The sequence below is a fragment of the Heterocephalus glaber genome, unplaced genomic scaffold (assembly GCF_053883595.1).
Source record: "Heterocephalus glaber isolate CG9 unplaced genomic scaffold, H.glaber_assembly_v1.0 deba00001615, whole genome shotgun sequence".
NCBI classification, from domain to species: Eukaryota; Metazoa; Chordata; class Mammalia; order Rodentia; family Bathyergidae; genus Heterocephalus; species Heterocephalus glaber.
In genome coordinates, this window is record NW_028258386.1 from 686,608 (window position 1) to 711,459 (window position 24,852).

General features: G+C 47.8%; 1 protein-coding gene across 5 annotated transcripts in view; it reads left to right on the plus strand.

Moving 5' to 3' along the window:
* The window catches only part of Xpc (XPC complex subunit, DNA damage recognition and repair factor), a 28,535-nt gene that overhangs the window by 2,757 nt on the left and 926 nt on the right, over positions 1–24,852 (plus strand). Inside the window, exons 2-15 of one of the 5 annotated variants that reach the window (XR_015445674.1) lie at positions 2,033–2,234; positions 4,533–4,648; positions 7,023–7,143; positions 8,010–8,094; positions 9,954–10,111; positions 10,488–10,608; positions 14,811–14,900; positions 15,828–16,688; positions 18,123–18,283; positions 20,967–21,048; positions 22,965–23,099; positions 23,215–23,340; positions 23,780–23,873; positions 24,321–24,410. Coding sequence is in view for 4 of the 5 variants with exons in the window: in XM_004870496.4 (XP_004870553.2) it covers positions 2,033–2,234; positions 4,533–4,648; positions 7,023–7,143; positions 8,010–8,094; positions 9,954–10,111; positions 10,488–10,608; positions 14,811–14,900; positions 15,828–16,688; positions 18,123–18,283; positions 20,967–21,048; positions 22,965–23,099; positions 23,171–23,340; positions 23,780–23,873; positions 24,321–24,410 (2,486 nt within the window). In the remaining variant the exon portion in view is untranslated. Of the gene's footprint in view, positions 1–2,032; positions 2,235–4,532; positions 4,649–7,022; positions 7,144–8,009; positions 8,095–9,953; positions 10,112–10,487; positions 10,609–14,810; positions 14,901–15,827; positions 16,689–18,122; positions 18,284–20,966; positions 21,049–22,964; positions 23,100–23,170; positions 23,341–23,779; positions 23,874–24,320; positions 24,411–24,852 lie in introns of all 5 variants that reach the window. The other 4 variants (XM_004870496.4, XM_087196827.1, XM_087196826.1 and 1 more) reach the window with 4 other exon arrangements.

Below are 24,852 nucleotides of genomic sequence, written 5' to 3' on the forward strand. Positions count from 1 at the left end.
TATAGGACATTTGGGGGGGAATTTTCTCCAGGCAGAGGGAATGAGCTAGGCCAGGTGCGTGGAGGTAGTATGGACAATGAGTGGGAGGGACTGAGGTGGAGAATGGGCAGGGCCCTTGCCTTGAAAATAAGGCTCAGGAGTTGGAATTTTATTCTACTGCCATGAGATATTGCTATGCAGGCATTCTTACTAAATCTCAGTAGCTGCCCAAGAAAGCCGTAGAGTGGTCATTTCTCCACTACTAAAATAAATTGAGCTCAGGCATGCTCTTGGGCATGTTAGATTGGCGGTGACTCTGAAGTATCTTCTTTATGTTTTTAGATTAGTAAATCAAGTATTTCACATCCTTGATGATTGATAGAGGGCTAGAGACCCCTGTAAGATCTACAAATCCTTATTCTAAGGCCTCCTGCTCAAGAAAAACTATCAAGTCATAAACCTTCAAGGGGCCTCTGGCCTTAGAATAAGAACTCTCTTACCAGATTCAAAATAACTTTAAAATAATTTTAAAGGATTTCTTTTTTCAAAATGTTTTCTTATGATTGTATCGCAGTGTTTCAAACATGACACTACATTGATTCCTTTTTTTATAAAACATTTTAAAGACACAACTGAGTCAGTAATTTATCTAGCATTAAAACAAATGCATCTCTAATATGAACTTTAAATTATGATTTTATTTAAGGGCAAGGTCATGCAAAAATATGTTCTTCAGGAATATAAATACTTGTCCAGGGAGTCAGCAGGACAAACTATGAATAAAAAACCCAAATGATATTTCAGTTTAATAACATTCCATTTGAAACCTTAATTAAAAACTAGAGTATCTTTATTACTCAAAGTTAATTGAGGCAGAAGAATAGAGAAAAGCAAAGATTTATCACTTGTGTGAATATATTTGCAAAACAGGAAAATATCCCCCATGCCATATTATTTATAAATTATTAAATTTATTAATATGAGCATTTAGATGTAAATAAACAGTATTTAGATAATCTAATTTAACTAAAATCAACAGCTTGTGACTTTTTAATGTTTTTATTTAACAGAAACACTAGTAGTTCTTATAAGAAAATAAAGATAGCTTTGAATTCCTACAGGTTGAACATCCCTAATCTGAAGTCTGAAATGATCCAAAACCTGAAACATGGCAGAAGTTTGAGATTTCAAATTAGAAATGCTCAACCAAGAAAGTCTGTCCATGGAAACATTTCAAAATCTGAAAAACTAGACCTACGAACACTCGTCCCAGGCATTTTGGATAAGGGACACAACCTGTACTGTTTTATTCCAACCCTAAGTTTGGTACAATCAAGGCGGTTGGTATACAAGTGCTGGTTACGTTAAATTTGAAATGCTTCATAAGTGGTGTGTGTTTTGAGCAGAGTTTTAGGTATTTGCCAGAAACGGGTTAAGGTTGTAGAAATGTGTATATAAGATATACTGGAAACATCACCTAAAAGGAGTGGATCACCTGTCAAACAAATCGTTTCTCTTGGCAGGCAGTAAAGAAGGCGTTGAGTGGGTTCAGGTATTTTCTTCACTGGAATTAAGATTTAGAGTTGGCCAGGTGTGGTATTGCACACCTGTAATCCCAGCACTCGGAGGCTGAGGCAGGTGGATTTACCACAAGTTTGAGGCCAGCCTGAACTACATACCAAGACCTTTTCTCAAAAAAAAGTAAAAACAAAAAGATAGAATTTAGATTGTATTTGAGTTGTACCAGGGCTTCTGTAGAGTAAAATGCTGGTAAAGGAGAGTGGTTCGCTCAGGGGACAGTACTTGCCTAGCACACTCAAGCCCCCCACCTCCATTGCAAAAAAAAAGTGATTTTTTTACTCTGAACATGGATGAGGTGTCTGGGCCCAGATGGGGAGAAGCTGAGAGCCAGTTGTGTGCAGACATGGGATAGTGAACTGGTAATAGAGATGTGGATGGAGAGAGGGCCTGGAGCCTCTTCACGATCCTGCCTGTCAGCCATACTGCCTCCATCTTTCCATTCCCTCACCTCTTGTTCCCTGTGGTCACGTAGATGTCTTTGAAGACAAGAAAATGAAACTGCCAAAGAAGAGCTTTCACTCAAAAGTTTCACGAGGAGAGAGGAAGAGAGGCTTCACTGATCCTGGGGCCCCCGCAGATGGTCCAGTAAAAAAGAAAGTGAACAAGGTGACTGTTAAATCTGAAAAACTCAAGGCAATAAAGGATGAACCCCTCAGTGATGGGGAAGATTTCAGGTGAGATGGCAAAAAGCTTCAGACCCACGTTGCTTGTTCCGATCAGAGAACCCACTCTTTGCTTGTTGCTGGGATCTGGGGAGAAGGAGGGGTCTTTAAACTCTTCAGACCAGAAAGTGCTGGAAAGTTTTCTGTGCTCAGTGATAGCTTCCAGACAGTAACTTATTCCTAGTGCTGCAGCTGGACGGTGACAAGAGGCTTGTGGTCCAGTGCTCTTTAGACTACACAGAGATAGATGGTGGATGCGTGCAAAGTATTTACCTGCTCTTCCAGCACTGCCTGGCACCCCTCTCCACAAGCTCACACTCCTCCTCATCGTTCACTCGGCACATCCTTGTACTTTGCTGCACCTGTATTGTGTGCATATTTTTTCCTTCTGCCTGGAATGCTTTCTTCTGCCTCGAAGACCTGTATCTGAAGCCATTTGCTCTAGAGTTTTCATTGTTTCTTCCCCACTTTCTCCTTTGAGTTCCCACCATGTTTCTGAAGAGTGAACATGTCTACCAGGTATTATAGTTATTTGGGACCTCATCCTCGGGCTGAAGCTCTCCAAGACCAGAACCACCTGTGGTTCATTTTTCCAGTCCTGTGGCATCTTGGCCTGGGCCTCTTGTTTGGCGTGTGCCAAATATTTTGCAGTATGATCCTTCACATTAATGTGTGGTGAACAGTTACGTGAGCCTGGTTGATTATCTGTCTCTTGAGCAGGCGGTGGGGGAAGTGGTTAGAGGAAAAGCAGAAAGGTACAATAGTAGGTTTTTCTTTGCTCATATCCTGGCTTGGAGAGTCCCTGTTCCAGAGTCTCTGATCCTGGGCTGGGAGAGTATGCAGCAGAGGGCAGTGGAGGAAAGGGGCAGGACAAGCAGGCAGCCTGGCCCAGGGGCTCCTTTGTCCTCTTACACTTTGCTCCCTCACTAGTTGAAGTCCCTCTCTAGAGATTGCTACTCAAGAGATAGACTAGGGTGCTGCCAAGGACAGCCCTGGTCCTCCTTGCTCTCACCAAGAATCAGCTGGTCCAACCCATAGTGTGTGGTCATTTTTGTGTTTATTGGTTTTTTTTTTTTTGAGAGGGTCTCGCTATGTAGCCCAGGCTGGCCTTGAACTCAAAGTCACCCTCTTGTCTCAGCCTCCTCCTGCCTCTGCCTCCCGAGTGCTGGGATTACAGGCATATGGCACCACTCCTGGCTTTTCTGTGTTTATTGTTAAGGGGAAGGTTTTGTTTATACAGTGTTCAAGAAAGTAGTAGGCAAAAAAGAGTGTGCGTTATTAGAGTGGAAGGCTGAGGATTGGTCATTTTACATGTGCTAAAATCTTAGCTAATAATGTCACTTAGCATCAGTGTTTACATAAGCTAAAAGTAACTCAGGGCTGAGGTGTGGCCCTGGGTTCAATCCCTAATACTGCAAAACAAAAGTTAAAAGTAACTCAGAACTCTAGACATGTTTATATATAAATTTGGAGAAATATGTCATATATAGTAACAGCTGTTTAGTCTTGAGCTGTTGTTTAGCTACTTACCTATGCAATAGCTATGTAGCCATCTTGTTCTCCATTTTTCTGTTATGACATATGTATGTCTAGTCATGTCCTCACTTATCTTTTTTCTTATTTATTTATTTTTGGTACTGGGGATCGAACTTGAGACCTTGCGCATCCAAAGGAGGTGGCAAAACCACTGAGCTAAATCCCCGGCCCTCAACCTCACTTATCTTGAATTAAGAGTTCTACCAACTTAGCTTCCTTACATCTTTTTTTGTTTTGTTGTTTTTTTTGAGACAAGATCTTGCTATGTAGTTCAGGCTGGCCTTGAACTCATGAGTGCTCGGATAACAGCCTTCCTTACATCATATTTTAAAGGGTGGAAAGAAAGCCTGAGTTGGTTCTCAGGTGGATCAGCAAATTCAGATTCTCTCCCTTGTGGCTTCCAGATGCACGTGCATGCATTATATAGCACTAATGTGTCTGGAACTCATGCTGCTACTGTGGCTTCTGTGAACCTAGCACTCGCTATATCCAGACAGCTGTGTTTCCTGCACACAGGCTGGAGGCAGTAGGCTCTGCGCACTTCACAGCATATCTGGTATTAACAAAACTGATAATCAGAGCATGTCTTGATGAGATTTTGAGAGCCTCACCGATGGAGGAAATGAAGTTTGCACTCACCATCCTTCCATACCTCATGGTAGTGGAGTCTCAACATGAGTAAATAGAAGGGCAAGTTCTTAAAATGCGTCTAGCCTGAAAGTTACATGAGGATGTCTGAGACTTCTTCGTCTTCTTTCCTGTAATCTCCACCAGGGACTCTTCACGTGGTCTCAAGAAGGCACAACATCCAAAGAGAGAGGCTGCTGTGGACAAAGGTAGTGATGAAAGAGACGAGGAAGAAAGTGAAGATGATTGGGAAGAGGTTGAAGGTGAGGCATCTTTCCCTGTCTTAAGAAATATCTTTCCTCTCCTTAGTGCAGTGCTGTGGTTTTCTTATGAAACTGATAAAACCTAAGACTAAAGAGAAGGCTGTAGGAAGAAGTCGGATGCACTGTACCACTGTCCTATATTTCCAGCCCCTTTTAATTTGAGGTAGGGTCTTGCTAAGTTGCCCAGGCTTGTCCTAAACTTGCCATCCTCCAGTCTAACCTCCCAAGTAGCTGGATTACAGAGAGGCACAGGCAGAACTTGCTTTGATATAAGGAAAAATCTGTGACCAAGGTACCAAAGAAGATCATATATTCTCTTCCTCTGGTGACTGTTAATGAGGAAGCTGTGAATAGAGAGACAGCAGCATGTAGGAGAAAGAGGATGAGATTTGGAGTAATCAGACCCAGTGCAGAGCCTAGTCTTGCCTCTCGTGTGACTGCCTGAGCAGGAAATTGACTTTGCGGAGCTCAGCTTTTTCATGGATAATGTTCTGTAAACACTGGATGTTTAGTATGAGTGTGTACTCCAGGACTGGCACTATTGTAGGAAAAAAATGTTTGCAAATATAAGGGCCCAGGGCACCATATACTCAGTAAATAGCAGCTGATGTGGTCATTCCTGATTCCTTCTGTTGTGAATGTGATTTTCTTCCCCAACCTTTTACTTTCACAGTATTCAAACCTGCAAAAAACTGGAAAGTAGTACTTATATACTCTTCACCTAGGTTCGTCAACTTTCTCGTATTGTGAGACCATTTGAAAATAAGTTGTAGACATCCTAACACGGCTTCTAAACACTCCAGCATTACTTAAGAATAAGTCATTCCCCTGCATGACAAAACAACATTATCACAGTTAAGAGAATAAAAGTAATCCCCAGTTGTATTAAGAATATCTTTGTCGGGCATGGTGGCGATCACCTGTAATCCTAGCACTCAAGAGGCTCAGGCAAGAAGATCTCCATGAATTCAAGGCCTTCCTGAGCTACATAGTGAGTTCAAGGTCAGTCTGAACTATATATCGAGACCCTGTCTCAAAAAATAAATAAATAAAATTATCTTTATAGCTGTATCTTGGTCCTTTTGCTAATTCAGGATTCAGTGGGTTTGTAAGCCGTGTATTGAGTTGTTACGTCTTTTTACTCTTTAAATCTAGAACTGTATTCCCTGGGGGCTTTGTACATGCTAGGCAAGTGCTCTACCACTGAGCTGCACCCCCCAGCCCTATTTATTTAATTTTGAGACAGGGTCTTGTTAAATTGCTCAGCTGGCTTTCAACTTGGGATCCTCCTACTTCAGCCTCCTGAGTATCTGAGATCACATGTGTGTGCCATTGTGGCTGGCTGTATTGCTTCTTTTGAAGGATGCAGGGCTCTTGTTTTTTAAGAGTGTCTTATGTTCTAGTTTTGTCTGAAACAGACATTTCATGGTAGTGTGAAACTTACGTCAGTAACCCTGTATTTCTTGTAAACTGTAAGTTAAGTCCAAAGACTTGATTCATTTTGGATTATTTTTCTTCTTGCATGAGGATACTTCCTAGATGGTGCTTTATACCTCACTGCATCTATTAAGATCCATCTGACTCGTAAAACTCAGTTTAAGCTCACTGTACTACGACATCTTTTGACATGGTCTCAGGAATTTTGGAGACCATTTTTGCTTTCTGGCACAAGATTTTCTAGGTTTTCCATTACTTTCCTAGATCCAGACCTGAAATCAACATTTTCTCTCCTAGAAGCCCTTGTTCATTTTAGTAGGGACTGTATGTAGAAACAGTTTTGTCATTAGTGCATTCATTGCCATGAGGTGTCCTGGCCTCTAGAGTCAGAATTCTTTAAAAGTGTTTTTGCTAGTGAAGTCTCCAGTCAGATCCAGGCAGACAGATTCTGTTTCTTTCAACTAGTGGTACAAGCTATGTTGGGAATAGGGGGATGAGGAGCTGAGAAAGATGCGTTCCTTGTCAGTTACAGGTTTCTATCTGAGAGTGGAAGACACATTTAAATCATAATTCCAGGCAAGTAAAATTGTGATCAGTGTTACTGTAGTAATACACTAGGAGATTGTTCTTATTTGGTTAAAAACAATGAAACATGTTATGGGTGTTGGCTTTTCAATGGCAGCGGCCTATATGTAACTCAGCTCAGTATCTGTCCTTCAGTTCCCTCATCTGAAGACTGTCGGGGCTAAAGGGGACAAATGAATATAACACACTTGGCACAGAGCCTGCCTAGGAACACAGAGCCTGATAGAAGTAGTCATGCCAGTGTGGACCTTAAATCTATTCCTTACTTCTCCTTCCCAGCAGGACTTGATCTTGTTCAGTATATTAGCTATTGTTATTACTGTTACTTGATTTTTTAAATTGTCGTTGCTAGAACTTAGTGGGCCTGCACCTGGTGATGTAGGAGAAAGTTCAACCTCTCAGTCTATTCTGTCTCTGAAACCAGTGGAGATAGAGATTGAAACACCGGAACAGGTGAAAACAAGAGAAAGAAGGTAAGGCCAAGCTAGGTTCCAGGTTCCTGTTCTGCGTAATGGGCCATAGGTGCACTCAGTGGAAACTTGTGATGAACGCACAGGGGATGGAGCTGAGTATACCATGGTCAGGAACCCAGGTGAGAGTATCTGGGCTTCCCTTTAGACTCTGGATCCTGGCTGGGGTGCAGATGGGAGAGGGCCAGGGGCTGAGCAGGTGGGTCATCTTACCTAGTCCTTGGTGCAGCATCAGAGCTGAGCAGCCAGGGCACCAAGAGCTTAGGCGATCTTGCAGGAGCTGCCCAGCAAGTCAGTGGACTCAGTGCTTTTTGCTCAGGACTCAAGACAGTGCCCACTGTGACAGGGGCCTCAGTCCATTCTAGTATCCCCAGGACCTGTGCGCACTCTGCGATAGCTTGTGAAATGAAACATGAAGCCTGTTTGGTAGCCCATAGGTTCTACGGTATCATGGGCCTGTTGTTAGGCAGAGACAAGGGAGATGATCACAGTCATTCAGGAAGCACGAGGTTCTCTTGAGATGAAAGATTTTGCACTACAACAGGGTCCTACATTAATTTAGCACAAAGATGGTGCTTACTAAGGAGGGAGTCGGCAGTCCGGAGGGTGGACAGAGAAGCCTTCCTGGAGGAGGTGAGCTCTGAGACGTGTTCGGGAGGCATGGTGGTGCAGGTGGAGGCCAGAATCTGGTTGCAGTTCTAGCTCAGGTTTGCAGGTGAGAAGGACGTTCACGTTTGCTTGGGTAGCGCAGTCTTGGCAGGAAAGCAGGGTACAGCCTCATGTGTCACAGTGCGCAGAAGAAATGACTAGGGACCTGGGTGCCGGCTTACTCCTCCACTTCATTCTCAAGTTCTCACTCTGCCTTGCAGTGAGAAGATAAAAATGGAGTTTGAGACCTGTCTTCGGAGGATGATGAAACGTTTCAGTAGGGAAGTCCGCGAGAACACACACAAGGTAAGGACAGGGAAGGAAAGGGAAGGAAGGACAGTATTTTTCTAAGGTGCACAGAAAGGTTCTCAGTCAGTTTGAGCCTAGGCTTTATTTCTGGCTCTGCTGCTTGCAAGGCCACCTTGGCAAGTAGCTTTTTTCTTTTTCTTTTATTTTTAAATTGAGGATTGAACCCAAGACCTTCACATTGTGCTGCATCCCCAGCCCTCTGTTACACGCGTCTCATTCACTTTCAGCCTTTTGTCTTCTTACCTGTGAAGCAGGAGGTGATAACGCTGTCCACTTTGGAGAGTGCTATGAGAATTAGGCAACATTACGTTTAAAGTAACTTGTAGCGCAGAGCCTGAGAAGCAGCAGGGCTTGTCAGTGAGCAGGTACTCACCTCCCATCACCTGTTCCAACCATTTAGTAACGTTGGTTTTGAGTGCAGTGAAAATCTGTGTTTGTGCCCCCTGATGGTACTGAACTTGCACACAGACCTACCAAGGGTGTTATGTAGCTTTGTGGGGAAGGAGAACTGCACAGGTTGAACAGCCCCAGTCCAAAAATCCAAAGTCTAAAATGTTGCACAATTGAAAAGTTTCTTTTGTTTTTTTGAGACAAAGTCTCACTATGTGGTTCAGGCTGGCCTTGAACTCACTGTGTAACCCATGCTGGCTTCAAATTCATGGTGATCCTCCTGCCTCAGCCTCCTGGATATTGGTATCATAAGCAACACCATCATGCCCAATTCATAAACAACTAAACTTTTTGAGCCTCAGAATTTTGGGATTTTGCACCATTTTGACTTTTGGTTTTGGGATTAGAGATGCTCAGCTGGTCAGGGTCTATTCAGATATTCCAAAATTTGAAAGAAATCTCAGACCTGAAAAACTTGTGGCCCAGGTGTGTCAAATAAAGGATGTGCAGCCTGCAAAAAGTGCATTTCCTATAGTATGGAGGCTGTGGGCTTAGCGTGTGAGTGAGAGGACTTCAGAACAGGAGCTGGGGATGGTGCTCAGTGGTGGAAAGCTGATTGCAGGTCTGAGGTGCTGAGGAAGGTTTGTGTACAAGCAAGGTGGAAGTGTAGGAAGACATCCAGGGGTCTGCTAGGAAAGGGAGGGCAGGGACAGGTTGGGGAGATGCCAAATGCCCAGCTGCACAGATTCGATGGAGTGAGATGCCCACTCCCAGAGCCTGGGATTAAATGTGATGGCTGTATTTTCTGTCACCTCATGGTGGGGCCAGAGAGGGAAGGAAGAAGAATCAAGATGACTGAGGATTGAAGCTTAGGTGAGGAAAAGAAGGCAGCACCATTAGTGAGAATAGGAGACTGTAAGGGAGAAGGAGGACTGATTTTGACAGGAAAATGACATAAGGTGGTTATGGGAAGGGGAAGACAGCTGTAGAATCATTTCAGTAGGTTGAGGCAGGATGGAGTGGTGGTGAGGAGGGGACAGAGGCACAAGGTGTGTGGCAGAGGAGGTGGTCAGATGCACCCCAAGGTAGAGACAGTGTCATTGAGCCCCCCCGCTTCCCCAGCTCCATTGCTCCTGAGCATCCTGCTCTCTCCCCACTCCCTCTCCTCCTGACTTCGCAGGAGCAGCCCCTGACACTGATTATTTCCTCTAGCAATCCTTCAGACCATGTCTTTAAGGCAAGGTCTCCTGAGGAAAAGTGTGTATTTCAAGCTTGGAATTAGATGATTTTTTTTGAGGGAATAAGTACATGGAGAGGAGAGGTTGGAGGTACAGTCTTGGACAATGGCTCCTGCTGGTGTTTTTACTTCCTTTTGTGGCACTAAGTACTTCCTGCCTGCAAAACTCTCATGTGGTGACATGGCCTCAGCTAGTTCTCAGCCTTCCTTCTGTCCTTTCCCCCTGCAGGTTCACCTACTGTGCCTGCTGGGAAATGGCTTCTATCGAAATGGTGTCTGCAGCCAGCCAGACCTGCTGGCCGTTGGCCTCTCCATCATCCCAGCTCACTTCACGAGGGTGCTTCCTCAAGACGTGGATTCAGGTTACCTCTCCAGCCTGCTGAAGTGGTAAGGCCCTGTGCCTGACACAGAGCTGGGGTGTTGGGGGCACTTGGCCCAAGGGCTCAAGGCAGGGAGAGGGCCTCATGCAGGGGCACCACAAGAAAAGAGGAGAGCCCAGGCACTGGAGTGCACAGAGGAGGAGGGGCAGGCGAGGTATGTGGATTCGGAGCCCTGGTCTCAAGTGAGAGGTTAGAGAGGCGCCCCAGCAGGTGATGCCTGGTATTTCAAAGCCGATAGTGATTAACCCCACAGGCTCTGAGGAGCAGAGCTCAGGCAGGCCCGCCCTGACCCCCCCCCTCCCACTTTGGTTGTCTTGACTGTGAAAGAACAGAACTTCCCTTCACCTTCACCGCTGCACAGGGAATGCCTGATTTCTCCCCAGGTTCATCGGAACATTTACTGTTAATGCGGACCTTTCAGCACCCGATCAAAGTAGCCTGCAGACCACACTAGAAAGGAGATTCGCTATTTATTCTGCACGAGATGAGGAAGAGTTGGTCCATGTAAGTGACCCCTTGGGCAAAACTATTAAGTAATGGTAGTGAAAATTGGTGTCATCAGGGTGAGATCCATTTGACTTGTGTACTTAGATTTGGGAGCCCCTGATTTTCCTGCTTAGGGACAGAGACCAGACTTATGTGTGTCAGGGTCAAATGACTGGTGTCTTGGTCTTCTCCTGACTCAGCTTTGAGGAGTCTAAGATATCTGCAAGGCCACTCATCAGTGCTGTGATACCACCACCCAGAGGAAACCATTAAGATTTAGGGTTGACCTCTCGAGTTTATTCCTATTTATTTATGTACATATGTTACTTGTTTTCTTGGGTTTTTTTTAAAGCACAAATGGGATCTTACAGGTTTTTGAAAAGTGAGCAAATTTAGTGACCATTTAGTATAGTCAGAATTGTGCAACCCCCACCTCTGTCTGTCTCCAGAACATTTGTATCACCCCAAGGGAAACCCGGTGTATACCCATGAAACAACTTTGTTACCATCTCTTTCCTTCCACCTCGTGTGACAAGCACCAGCCAGTCTACTCTCTGTCTCTGGATTTCCTAAGCTGGATATTTCATATAAAAGAAATTATACAACATGTGGCTTTTTGTCTTTCACTTTGCATAATGGTTTCAGGGTTCATCTGCATTGTCAGTATTTCATTCCTGTTCATGGCTGAGTAACATTTCATTGTGTATATATATTGCATTTTGTTTATCCATTTGTGGCCACCTTAGGTGGTTTCGACCTCTTGCTGTTGTGAAGAGTGCATGTCTGTACATATGCTTATTTGAGTCTCTACTTTCAGTTCGTTTGGGAATATACCTGAGATATGCTGGGCCACATGACACATTGTCTGTTTAACTTTCTGAGGAACCGCCATGCTGTTTCCTGCAACTGCTGCCCCATTTTACTGCCCCACCAGCAGTGAGCAAGGGTTCCCATCCACCAGATCCTCACCACACTCTTTACCTTCTGCATTTTTGGTTACAGCCATTCTAGTGGGTGTTGGGGTATGTCAGTACAATTTTGATTTGCATTTCCATGACTGATGATGTGTGTCTTTTGTGGGCTCTCAGCCGTGTATCTCCTGTGGAGAGATTTCTCTGTAATCTTGCCACTTTCAAGCTAGGTTGCCAACTTACTGAAGTCCAAGAGTTCCTTATACAGTCCCTGTCACTGCTTTGCAGATGTCTCCTCCCATTCTGGAGGTTGCCTTTCATGAAGCTCTTTGATACATGAGAGGCTTTTGTTTTGACAAAGTCTGACTTACATACTTTTCATTTTGTCATTTGTGCTTTTGGTGTCATATCTAAGAATTCACTGCCAAATCCAAAGTTGTGAAGATTAACACTTGTATTTTCTTCTGAGACATTCTTTCGGAAGTGGACATCCAATTGTCCCAACACTGTCTGTTGAATAGACCACTGTTTTGACTGTTGGCTGTATTGTTTTCATGGTTGGTGTTATAGCTTGTGTCTAGATGTCCCCCCAAAGCCTCATGTGGTCATAGGTGGGACTTTTCAGAGGTGGCTAGATCTAGAGTGTGTGATGCTGGGATTGGGGGTATGTGATTACTAAGTTAGTCCACTAATTGGTTTGGCATAGTTCTGGGTAGAATTAAGGGTACCCCACCCTGGGTATATGTGTTACCCACCCTAAGCAAGGATCATTGCTTGCTGCTGCTGCTCCCTCACTTCTTTGCTGCTTTGCTGCCTTCTGCCTGCCATGAACTGTTTCTCTGTAATGCTCCTCTGCCATGCCGCCCTTTTTTGGAGCCAGCCCTCTGTGAACTGAAACCTCTACAAAAATGTGAGCTACAATAAACCTTTCTTCCTTTAACTTTGAGTGTTGGGTGTTTTGTCTCAGCAACGAGAAATGTAACTAAGACAGTTGGTAACAGAGACTAGTTTCTCAGTGGGATAGATGCTTTTGGCACTCTTGTTGAAAATCAGCTGGGTTCCTGTCTGTCCTCTGAATTCTGTTCCATTGGTATTCACTCTTTCTCATGACAGCATTGTACTGTTTTGATATTGTACCTTTGATTAGTAAGTTTTATTCTTCATGGTCAATGCTACTTTGGCTGTTGGGGTCCTTTGCAGTTCCACATGAGTTTGATGGTCTGCATTTCCATTTTTGTGATAACAGCCAATGGAGTTTTGATACTGATTGGATTGAGTCTGAGGACTGATCTGGGCAGCTTTGCCATCTGGCCGGTGTAGATAATCCTTGTTTGATGACCGAGTGTCCTGTGCCTGTCGTTAAATGAATTGGTTGTTGAATTAGGAATTGTATATAGTGTTTACATTATAATATTCAGAACAAAAAAATGGTCAAAGGAAACCCCAACTTTGCTTTCATTTGTATAACTCTTCCATGCAGTACTACAGTGTATAAGAGAACATAAAACTACAGTACTGTACTGTGCAGTACAATCAGCAAAGATTACAGTACTTTATTAACAAGGTATACTGTACAAAAAAAAGACATCGAGGCTTCATAAACAAGATGTACACAACTGTACCAGAAAAGAAAAGACAAGTTGTAAGTCCGAGCAGCAGGTTGTAAGTCCAAACTGGGTGCCTGGATCATAATTCTGAACAGATGTCAAACAGATCATTGTTCAGATTTCTGTTTCTTCTTGAGACAGGTTTGGAAATTGGCATGCATCTAGGAATTTCTCCATTTCATCTTAGATTATCACATTTGTCAGTAAAGGGATTGTATGGTTTCATAAACTGATTTTTGTCTCCTCTGCAGTGCACACTGGTAGAGTGCTTGTCAGAGGTAGTGACTGTCAGTGCTTGGGCAGCAGCAGACTGTTGCCGGAGCACTGTCACACCCGTTCTCTTATGTCCTCCTCATAGTTCTGGGAGGAAGACAGGGCAAGGATTATTATAGGTGAAGCAGTCTGTCTCATTCAGCTGGTAGCTGACACTCAGCTATCCAGACTCTTAACCGGTGCTCTTGTGCCAGGCTGTGCTCTGAGAAGTTGAGACATTACTGTTGGTGTGACAGTAGCACTTAGATGTCACTTAGATGGCGCATGTTTCCCAGTGATGTCCCTTTTCTGTTTCAGGACATGTGTTGTATGTAGTGGATGTGTCACTTCAGTTGTGATGCTTTTTTGGTTTTTCCTTTCATGGCCTTTGTGACCCCAGAAGAAACAACCAAAAATAATTGTTTCTGAATGATGACATAGCTTCTAACCTGCCTTCCTGTTTCTGATTTTCACCTCTAACTTTCTCTCCAAGGTATCATAGTATATCACCTTTCCTGTGGCTGAGACGAAACTCCTGAAACTTAAAGAAGGAGGTTTATTTGGTTCATGGTCTCAGCCCATGGTCAGCTGGCTCCAAGGCACAGGGCCCTGGTAGAGGAGAAGGTGTTCAACCCATGGCAGCCAGGAAGCAGAGAGGGAAGGGAAGAGCAGGGACAAGAACACAGCCTCCCAGGTCACATGCCTAGTGACAACCTCTAACCAGGCCCCACCTCCTAACACCGCATTCAGCCATTACCTCATCATGGATGTGCCCCTGTGGTCCAATCACCCTCTAAACACAGGAGGCTTGGGGGGACATTTTAGATCAAAGCCATTACACAGAGTAAGTGATGAGAGTGGATGGACCTATGTGGGGAGCCCTGCTCGAGCACATTATCCCTGTTGCTGTGTGGAGGTCCAGACCTGAGGAGGCTCCTGTCTTTACAGCTAGCTTCCAGGTGAAAGGATGACTGTCAGAAAAGTGGAAAACAGAGCACACACATGGTCTGATGATATTTCCTACCTTTCCCTCTAATGTGGTATTTCATTGTATTTTCTTTTAATTACATGTTGAATACAGAACAATCAAAAGATAGATACCCAGAGGAAAAAATATCCCTATAAACACCCATAACATAGCATATGGATCCTTTTTCAAATATACATGTCTGTATTCATATATGATTTTTCTTACAAAGTTATGATCACATCCAACTTTTTTAAACCTCTCTTTTCCTTTAGAATATGGTGAACGGTTTCCATTTTTCTATGACGATAATCAGTGAGCATCATTTCTAACAGTGTCAAAGTTCCCATGTCTGATGGTCGAGACAGTTTGGTTGTTTCTACCGTTTCTGTTTCCCTGTTGCTAACAAGCAGCCAGCAGCTTTGAATTAAGTAACCCCTTCCCTGTTTTCTTGGGATGGATTTGCTGCACTTGTCCTCACAGGTGTTCCTGCTGATTCTGCGTGCCCTGCAGCTCCTGACCCGACTGGTGCTATCTTTGCAGCCCCTTCCTCTGAAGTCCTCCATGGTCAAGGTGAGGCTCTCGGGGCTTCCAAGAAAAGGGCAGTTGATCAGGAAACAGTAAAAAATTGTGAAGCTTAAAAAGTATTTGGTTGCTGCCATGTTTTCAAGGGTATTTATTTTTAAGAGCTGCATTCATGGAACCAGCCTCGCTCCTTTGCTGTGGTAGAGAGGGCTGCAGACATGAGCAGGTATGCAGTACCCCAAGCTTGGCTGTGCACCATGGCCCACAGGAAGCCTGGCTGTGAGTCCTGTGGTTCTGTTCTGTGAGCTGGCACAGTTGCCCCATCCTCATCAGCAGGGTGGAATGAATAGGGGGAACTCTGGATTTGAAGGTGCTCCAGGAAGGAGGCCCAGTACCATCTCATTCAGGTGGGCATGGTCTGAAGCCCTACAGTGCAGAGGTTGGTTTTTTTTTCTGGTACCGGGGATTAACTCAAGACCTTGTGCTTGCGAGGCAGGTGGCGGAACCACTGAGTTAAATCCCCAGCCCCAGAGGTTGATTTAGTAATTGCTATATTTTTAAAACCACAGCTGAGGTAAATTCCTAAGTTTTTGTATGCATAATGCACATGTGCAAGATGAGTATTCTTATTGCTGGGGAAGTCGAGGCTGAGAAGGTAAATAACTTGCTTAAGTCAGTAACAAATGAGATAGAACAGGAATTCAAACTCAGATTTGTCTGTTTCTGAATCCTTTGCTCATTTCTCTGCTCCAGAATTAGTATGAAAGGAACAGTATTGTGGCCTCAGCTGAAGGGTAATAGATTTCAGTGGGTGCATACCTGACCCTAACCTACAGGGGAGCCAGCAGAGCCTGTGTGAGCTGGGGGCAGCTTGGGATACTGATTCTCTAGCCTGTCACTTACCCCTGGTTAAATTACAGGATGTCATATGATTAGCAGAAAAAGGAAGAAAAAATAGTTTGTTTTTTGCTTAAGGGAAAGAAACCCCCTCAGGAGAGAGCCACAGAGGATCCTGGAGATGCCCCAGGAACTTCCAGTCAAGCTGCAGAAAACCAGCCCAAACTGCAGACCAGCAAAGGAACCAGAGAGCGGGAAGCCTTTCCCAAGGGCCCTGGCAAGGCAGTCACCAAGGGGAAGAGGAGCAAGGCAGCCGCAGGCAGCGCAAAGCAGAGAGAGCCCTCTTCCAGTGAGAGCGAGGAGGCTGGGCCCGGCAAGCAGCAGCCTCGGCACAGCCGGGCCCAGCGCAGGGCCCTCAGGGTGTCTTACAAAGAGGAGAGCGAGAGTGACCTGGCCGCCAGCAGTTCTGACTTTGAGCCTTCCAGTGGGGAAGCCCATCATTCCTCTGATGAGGACTCCGAACCTGCCCCTCGCAGGCAGAGGAGGGCCCCAGCTCCACAGCGGATGAAGGCTGGCTCCAAGAGTGACTCTAGGACCCAGCCAGGGAGCCGCCGCCAGCACCCAGCATCTTCCCGCTCTCCGGGCAGTAAGAGAGGCAAGAAAGTGTCCCAGGATGATGAAGAGGCAGGAGGAGGGAGGGGAGCTGGTGTAGACCAATGGCTGGAGGTGTTCTGTGAGAAGGAGGAGAAGTGGGTGTGTGTGGACTGTGCACATGGGTTGGTGGGCCAGCCCCAGGCCTGTTACAGATACGCCACCAAGCCCATGACCTATGTCGTGGGCATTGACAGCAATGGCTGGGTCCGAGATGTCACTCAGCGGTATGACCCAGCCTGGATGACAGCTACCCGCAAGTGCCGGGTTGATGCTGAGTGGTGGGACGAGACCTTGAGACCCTACCGGAGCCCGTTCATGGAAAGGGAAAAGAAGGAAGACTTGGAGGTAAGGCTTGGGCCACAGGGCCTCCAGGATGGAGTGAGGTCACTATGACTGTCTCCAGTTTTGAGCACTGAGTTGGATATTTTGGTGTGCTATCTCATGAAGTTATCACAGTGACATTAGAAAGCTGTGTTATCATTGCCTTAATGTTACTGGTAAAATGCTAGCAGAGCTGAGCCAGTAAGTGGCCAGGTATTTGAACCCAGCTGTATGTGGCTTTGAAGTCTGTATGCTTTTAGTTATTGCCCAGGTATGAATTTGGAACTTTAAAATAATTCATACAAGTCAGCCAGGTGTGGTGGTCCACATGTGTAATCCCAGCTATTTGGGCAGCTGAGGCAGGAGGATCGCAAGTTTGAGAACAGCCTAGACTACGTAACAAGACTGGTTTTTTTTTTTAACAAGACTGGTTTTAAAAGAAAAAATAAAAAGGGCTGGGGATGTTGCTCAGTGATAGAGTGCCCCTGGGTTTGATCACCAGTACTGAAAAAAGAAGTTTATGGAAGTCATGTAACTCATAGCAAGTGAAAGAAGGAATGACTGTCACTATCTGGCTACCCCTTCGCCTTTCTGCATGCACAGACATAATGGACAGACACACCTCACACCTACAGACACTGTCTTCTGGGAAGGCAGGGACCAGAATGAGGAGGTCTTGTCAGTCTGTTAAAGGGGCCCATCGGGAAGCAGGACTTCAGCACATAAGAACTGTGTCACTGGTCGAGAGCTGGCACCAGCCCAGGCGGGGACCTGAGCTGCTTGTGCAGGGTGGCTGTGTGTGGGTGGAGTGCACATTCATAAGTGGCCTATCATAGCAGTGCCTGAGTTGGTGCACTTCACCCCATATGTGCCAGGGCCTGGTCATCTTACTTGCAGTGGCAGGTTAGATAGGAACTGTGTGCATGGTTTTCTAACCCACTTCACCTCAAGTGGCAGTGACTGCTCACTCCAAAGGCCAGGCTTTATTCCTGTTGGGCTTTCCAGGGTAGCTTGGTGAATAGGTGTGGGTCGTAGGGTTGTGGCTGCCCACTGAGATGCAAAACTCATAGCAGGCACCCCGTGGAGGTTGTGCTGAACTCATTTCCGCATCCTGTGAGTGCATGGGGGAACAGTGATGGCACAGGCGACTTCACTGAGAGACACTTCACTCCCACGTGGATTGCTTTCTCTAAAGTCTCTGCCAGAGCCCATCTGGCAGGCTGGTTAAGGAGTCTGAGGATTGGAAATTGGTCAGATGACTTCCTTAATTCACTTAGTTCTTCATACCTTTTGGTTAGTCTCAACCCCATGGCCGGGGCTCCAGGGGCAGCATTAGTCATTAGTGCTTGGAAACCTTGCCCTGCCGCATGTGGTCAGAGCAAGTAGGGGATAAGGTCATTGTCCCAGAGCTCCCCTGATCCTGATGGCTGCTCAGCACCATCTGTTGGGCCTTCTCAGTTTCAGGCAAAGCACCTGGACCAGCCTCTGCCCTCAGCCATCAGCACCTATAAGAACCACCCTCTCTATGCCCTGAAGCGGCACCTCCTGAAGTACGAGGCCATCTACCCAGAGACGGCAGCAGTTCTGGGGTACTGCCGTGGTGAAGCTGTCTACTCCAGGTTTGTGCAGCATACCTCGTACCTTGTGGCTTCCTGATGGCTGGTGGGGCTCAGCACCTTCTTCCTGGGCTGGGGCAGCCCATGTGGGCTCGTCTCATCATCAGCCACACTCACGAGGGAAACTGTCGTGTGTGTGCTGTGAAGGTGAGAGCAAAGACATGGTACAGATGGAAGGTGGGACAAGTAGGGCTGGGTATGCACAAGGCCCTGGGCTTCATGCTAGCACTGCCAAAGACAAAGTAGGACAGGTAGAATTTACGACAACAAAAAACACACCATCAAATATAACTTAACATACCAAAAGGAAGGAGTTACAAATTTGATCACAAAAGTTAACCACTTAACAGTCCAATTATTTAAATACAAGATGACCAAAAATTGCATTTTTTTCGTTTTATAAGATAACAGGTAATATAAAAACAACAAGTGCTAGTATATCTCATGCAAACAAGATTTGACTGGTTGAAATGACACCTGTCTGAGTAACACTCAGGATAGTCAGTACATAAACACGCTGCCCGAGTGATGCTCAGGGCAAACTGTTAAGTGGTTGGAATGAGTCTGTGTTTTAATGGCTGTTGGGACTGATGAAAAGTTCTGGAAACAGACCATTCTGATGCTTGTACAGCGCTGCCAGTATATTTGGCCTTGAACTGAACACTTAAAAATGGTTACACCACGGAGAAAAATAATCACCGAAACAAAGAGGAGTAAGAAAAAAAGAAGTTGGGTATTGTGGTAAACACCTGTAATGCCAGCACTCTAGGAAGGCTGAGGCAGGAGGATCATAAGTTTAGGCCCATAAGTTTAGGAAGAACCTGTCTCAAAATAAAAAATGAAAAAAAGTCTGGAGATGTAGCTCAGTGCAAGGGCCCTGGATTCAATCCCCAGTAGTGTGTGGGGGGGTGTTAAAAATACATACAAAATTAAAATTGAAAAATGTTAATATAATTTTGAGATAAGTGTATATAAAAATAGATGGAGGAATTTTGAGAAATAGCTAGAAGTCAGGAGAGCACATTGGGGCAGACGGTGATTTATTACTGTTACAAAACACAGCATAAAATTTAGGTTTCACCGTTTTTACAATGTACAGCTCAGTGGCACTGAGCGCATTCATGTGTGCAGCCGGCACTGCCATCACCAGAAGGTCATTGTCTTCCCAAACTCAACCCTGACTGCATTGCTCCCATCCCATCCTCTGCTCCCGTCAGTCCGCTCTGGTCTGAGCTTGACTGCCCCAGGGGCCTCCTACGTGGACTCCCAGAGCAGCCAGCTGTTTCTTCCAAGTTCCGTCTGTGTTGTAGCTTGTGTCGAAGTTTGCTTCCTCCCTGAGGCTGGACATACCAGTAGATCACACTGTTTACTCATCCGTGGTGACCCTTGGTTCTTTCCACCTTTGGGCTGCTGTGAATAGCGCTGGTGTGAATGTTGTTGGAGTCCCTCCTTTCAGTTCTTTTGGGAATATATGGTACCCAAAGTAGAACTGCCAGGTCAGAGGTGGCTCAGTTTCGTGTTTTGAGGAACTGCTCTGCCACCTCCCATCGTGTGCGCATAGCTCATTTCCCCACCTCCTCACCCTCGCTGACTCTTGCTTGTTTGTATAGCCATTCTGCCAGGTGTGAAGGGGCCAGATGTGGACATTGGTTCTGAGAGGGCTGTGTCCCTGTCCTGTGTTCCTCAGCAATGTGGAGGCTGCCCGCCTGTCGGACCTGCCCTGCCCTCTTCCTCCTATCTGGGGACCATGACTATGGCTTCACCAGTCCTTTGGGACATTCAGGCTAGGGCAGCACGGGATGGAGCTTTCACACACAGACACAGGAATGGGTGTTGATGGAGAGGTCTGACTCGACCTTTGGGAAGCATCAAGTTCTGGGACCATGGGAGGTGGAAAGAACGGGGCTCTTTAGCCCTCGTTGGTCAGTGAGGATAAGAGGAGGCTCTGGAGGGTCACCCAGTGGGAGGAAGTGAAAACCAGATTCCATCCTGCCCACCATGAGGTACTGCGTATCTCCCCAGCTGCTGGGTGGGCCAGCTGTGTCTGCACTCTAAGGACTCGACCCTTTGCTTGATGAGTGCCTCCCCCAGGAGGGAAGGATGCAGAGGAAGAGGTAGGCCTGGCATGGCAGAGCAGAGCCCCAATACAGAATAGAGTTGTAGGGCTGCAGCATAGCTCTTAGCTCAGGAGAGGGAGCCAGTCAGGGCCTCTGCCTGTCATCACTGTGGCCACCAGTCATTCTTGGCCTGCTCCGTGTGCATGCGTCTTCATCCTGTGGCGGTTCGTTAGCCTGTCAGAGTGAATGTCTGCATCTTTTACCCCTGCCAGATGTCCCTGGCATGGTGGTTAGCAGCAGATCAGAACCTCAGTGGGCACTGCTGGGGGGTGAGTTTTCCTCCCCGCAACAGGCTACAGAGGGAGCTCTCACTGGGGATCCCAGGTGACAGGTCAAGGATAGGGACAGGCACAGAGGAGCTCCACACAGGGTGGGTGCTGTAGTGGACACAGCTCCTCCGGGTATGTTAGGAGTAGGGCCTGTCCTTGGATGCGAGGCAAAACTGGGGAGGGGTCATCAGGTCTGTACTCTCCCCTCTGCCACAAGTCACAGGAGGCAGGAGGTCCTGCTTGCCCACAGGCTCAGTGTGGGCTGAGTTCGTCCTTCATCTCCTGTGTTGACCCCTGCAGGGATTGTGTGCACACCCTGCACTCCAGGGACACATGGCTGAAACAGGCAAGAGTGGTGCGGCTCGGCGAGGTGCCCTACAAGGTAACGGCACTGCAGCCGGGTGGCAGAGTGGGGCAGGGAGGGTGCCAGGGGCTGTGGGGACACGCCAGTGACAGGGAGCCAGCAGTGCCTTGCTTTAGCTGAAGCAGGATTTGAGGAGGAGCCAAGCATTTAAATGATCTTATGAATGAAGGACTTGTAGAAATGTTTCTCCCAAAACATGCAAGAAATGGAGACTAGAGTGTAACTGTGAGCAGGTGGCACTGTGGTACTAGGTAGCTGTGAGAGGCTCATGCCTGCTACACAGACAAACCCCAGGCAGGTGCTCCCATATCCCCATTCATTTGCATGTGCATGATCTCGGGTCTCAGCACCGGAGGCCTGGGATCCTGATGCAGAGACCAGAGCTCAGGAAGGGAAAATGATTGTCCAGGCCTCAGTGACAGAGCCCAGCAGGCATCCGTCCCCCTCGGAGTGCTGCAGCCTGTTAGGTCAGCAGCCTATGAGACACTTTAGTGGTGCCGCAGTTATTTCTCAGGACACTAGGCTCAGTCAAGCCACAGGGTGGTGACTGGTCCCAGAGACATGTGTCCTCTCCTCTGGGGCTGTGTGGCACTGGGGAGTTGGGGGCAGAGGGCCTCAGTCTGGGAGGGGGACATTGCCAAGTGTGTGGTGCCGCCTCCTGCACCTGAGACTCTCACTCCTCCACATCCCCGCCAGCCACTCTGCATTGTGCAGCAGGCGCCACACTCAGGAGCAGAGATCTCGTCACCTAGGCTAGTGTAGTTCTGAATGTTAGGACTCAGCGTCTAGGAAGTGTTGTAAAAGGTGACTGAGTTATTTTAAATATGTTTGCTCATATTAAATACTTGTGATCCTGTCTGCATGTGGCTATCAGTCCCTCAGTGCACTCTGGTCATGCTGCTCACTAGTAAGCCCCATGTGCCTGCAGCTGTCATCACAGACAGCTCCAGAATAAACCCATCGCTCAGATCCACCCTTTGTTGTGACTCCTTGTCCGGGTTCCTGCCTTGTCCTCTGACTTAGATAACAGCCCCTGCCCCGCATGTCTGTTCCCTGTACTGCAGTTATTCTGATCTCTCTGACACCACCTGCACAGCCTGCCCTGTGGGCGCCTGCCCTGCGGCTGTAGCCTGTAGACTGCAGGCCACACGCATCCTCCACATGGGGCACTAGTGAGGCTGGAGCACCTGCCTTCTCCATGCCAGGCCCTGTCTGCCCCATGTTCCTCATACCTTCTTCTGTCACTCAGCTGGCATGGCATGGTGTGTCTGGGGCACTCAGTGGATGAGAGGTTCCTCAGAATTTGGCTCCCCCACCTAATAGGTCACAGGGCCCTCCCAGCCAGGTCCTGCCTGCACCAGGGCTCTGATCTGATCTCAGAGTGGGCTAATGTGAAAAGGTTGTACAGGCAAAGAATGCAGACTATGACAGAGCTTCCATGTCACCCTTCACCAGGAAAGCTTGCCGACCCTTGCAGAGGAGGAAGCTTGTAACAGGCCCAGGTACCAGGCTTCACCCCTACATCTGCTGGGAAGCAAGCTGGGGTCCCAAGCAGTATGGGGTTGGTGGGAGAGACCAGCTCTCCAGTCGGACAGCTAGGTGGCTCCTGGTTGTGAATCCTGGCTCTGTCACGTGCAGGTCCTGATTCCTTGAGCGTGTGACTGCTGATCCACCCTTGTCCCTCAGCAGTGAGCATGCCTGCTATGCAGGCTGTGACTCCAGGGCGGTCTTCACCCTGTGCGGTTGACCTGACCTGTTGGTTTGTTGAAAACAGCACTCTGTCAGTGTCTGTTGGCCAGTGCTAGAGACCATAGTGGGCAAGTGCCGCCCCTCTCACATGTCACCAGGGTTGAGTGAGGTGATCAGGTCTGGTGACAATGGGTGTCGGGACCCAGACCCTCCTAGTGAACCGTGGCTTCGGTGTACTTGGGCAGATGGTGAAAGGCTACTCCAACCGCGCCCGCAAAGCCCGGCTCGCTGACCCCCAGCTGCGGGACCAGAATGACCTGGGCCTGTTTGGCCACTGGCAGACTGAGGAGTACCAGCCCCCTGTGGCTGTGGATGGGAAGGTAGGACACGTCAGAGGGGTGGGGACCGGGCCCACTCTGCACAGCTGGCCACATCCCACTGTCCCTCCCAGGTGCCACGGAACGAGTTTGGGAACGTGTACCTTTTCCTGCCTAGCATGATGCCCGTCGGCTGTGTGCAGCTGCACCTGCCCAATCTGCATCGCGTGGCCCGCAAGCTGGACATTGACTGTGCCCCGGCCGTCACAGGCTTCGACTTCCATGGTGGCTACTGCCATGCTGTGTGCGTGAGGGCTGGGGCCGGGGGCTCCTGACCTGAAAACAGGCTTCTAAGAAGTAAAGGCAGCTGTAGCCCTTGACCAACCCTGGCTCCCATCCAGAGTCGTAACAGTAGTGAAGCCAATGCCCTAGGAACGCTGGATGCAAATTCTTCCTTAGGTGGTCACAGGTGGTGACCAAAGCAGGGACCGTGTCTTTCCTGGTTTCTAAGTTCTGTCCTGTGGGGCAGTGCTGCAGATGAGGCCTGTCTGGCTCTCAGGCAAGATGCGGGGGAGAGGTGGTATTGGCCCCCTAAGCCTGGTCCTGCCAGGTTGGCTGTCCTCGGTCTGCCCAGTACACCCATGAGGGCACCGAGTGCTCAGAAGGGTCCCCTGTCCCAAGGAGGGGAGGGTTAGACAGGCAGGCAGCAGGCTCTGCTGAGGTCATCCTGTCATGGCCCACAGAACCAATGGCTATGTTGTCTGCGAGGAATTCAGAGATGTGCTCCTCACTGCCTGGGAGAATGAGCAGGCCCTCATTGAGAAGAAGGAGAAGGAGGTGAGTGGGGGGGAGCAGTCGGGAGGATAGGGCTGGTGTATGACCAGGGAGAGGAGGAGGACTGGTTGGGAGGACCCAGGAATGCTCTTCCCTCCCTGAGAACTCTTACACCAGGGAGACGAGGAGGCAGAGGCCATGTGCCCTGCAGTCTCTCCAAACCCCCCACCCTGGCCTCCTGGACAGCCCCACCCCTCCATGGTCACTGTCGCCTGCCGGCCTGGGCCTCCACTCCGGGGACTGCAGCCCCTGCTCTCTCCTTCAGTCCAGGTCCTAGTTGACCCCATCCACTAAAAATAGGTTTTATATTGGTGGCTTTCAAGTATTATCTGAATCACACCATTTTTAAAAAAATGCGATGTGGTGTGACTGAGACCGCATCTTCCCAACTGAATCTGCATGGCTGTCTGTACACATTCTTGGGCTCTATCCTGATACTTCCTGCTGCAGAGACGTGAGAAGCGGGCCCTGGGGAACTGGAAGCTGCTGGCCCGGGGACTGCTCATCAGGGAGAGGCTGCGAATGCGCTACAGTGCCCAGGTCAGTGTGCAGCCTTTGCAGAGGAACAGGCCTGGGACAGTCACTGCCCAGGTCCTGCTGACAGCGCGGCATAGACAGCTTCACTCTTAGCTCTGGGCTCCCTGTGCCTGCAGCCACCCTCAGGCCTTGTGTCCCTATTCAGGTCACTTCTCACAGCGCCTGTATGTGGCAGGCCAGGCTGCACACACGGGTATGAATGTGACAGCCCTCAAGGGATCGCTGGGACAGGCAGGTCCCAAGGCAGTGACGTGGAACCCAGCAGAAGTGCCCTGCGATGTTCTGGCCCCACCTCAACCCACTCTGTCTACCCTTAGGAAGTATTTGTCCTGTTCTTCACTGGAACCCCGAGTCTGGCTTTATGTCTCATGGGCTTCTGGCTGCCACCTGCTGTGACCCTACCCAGCTGTCCCTGCCTTCAGGGGTGCTGCCTCAGCTCCTTTGG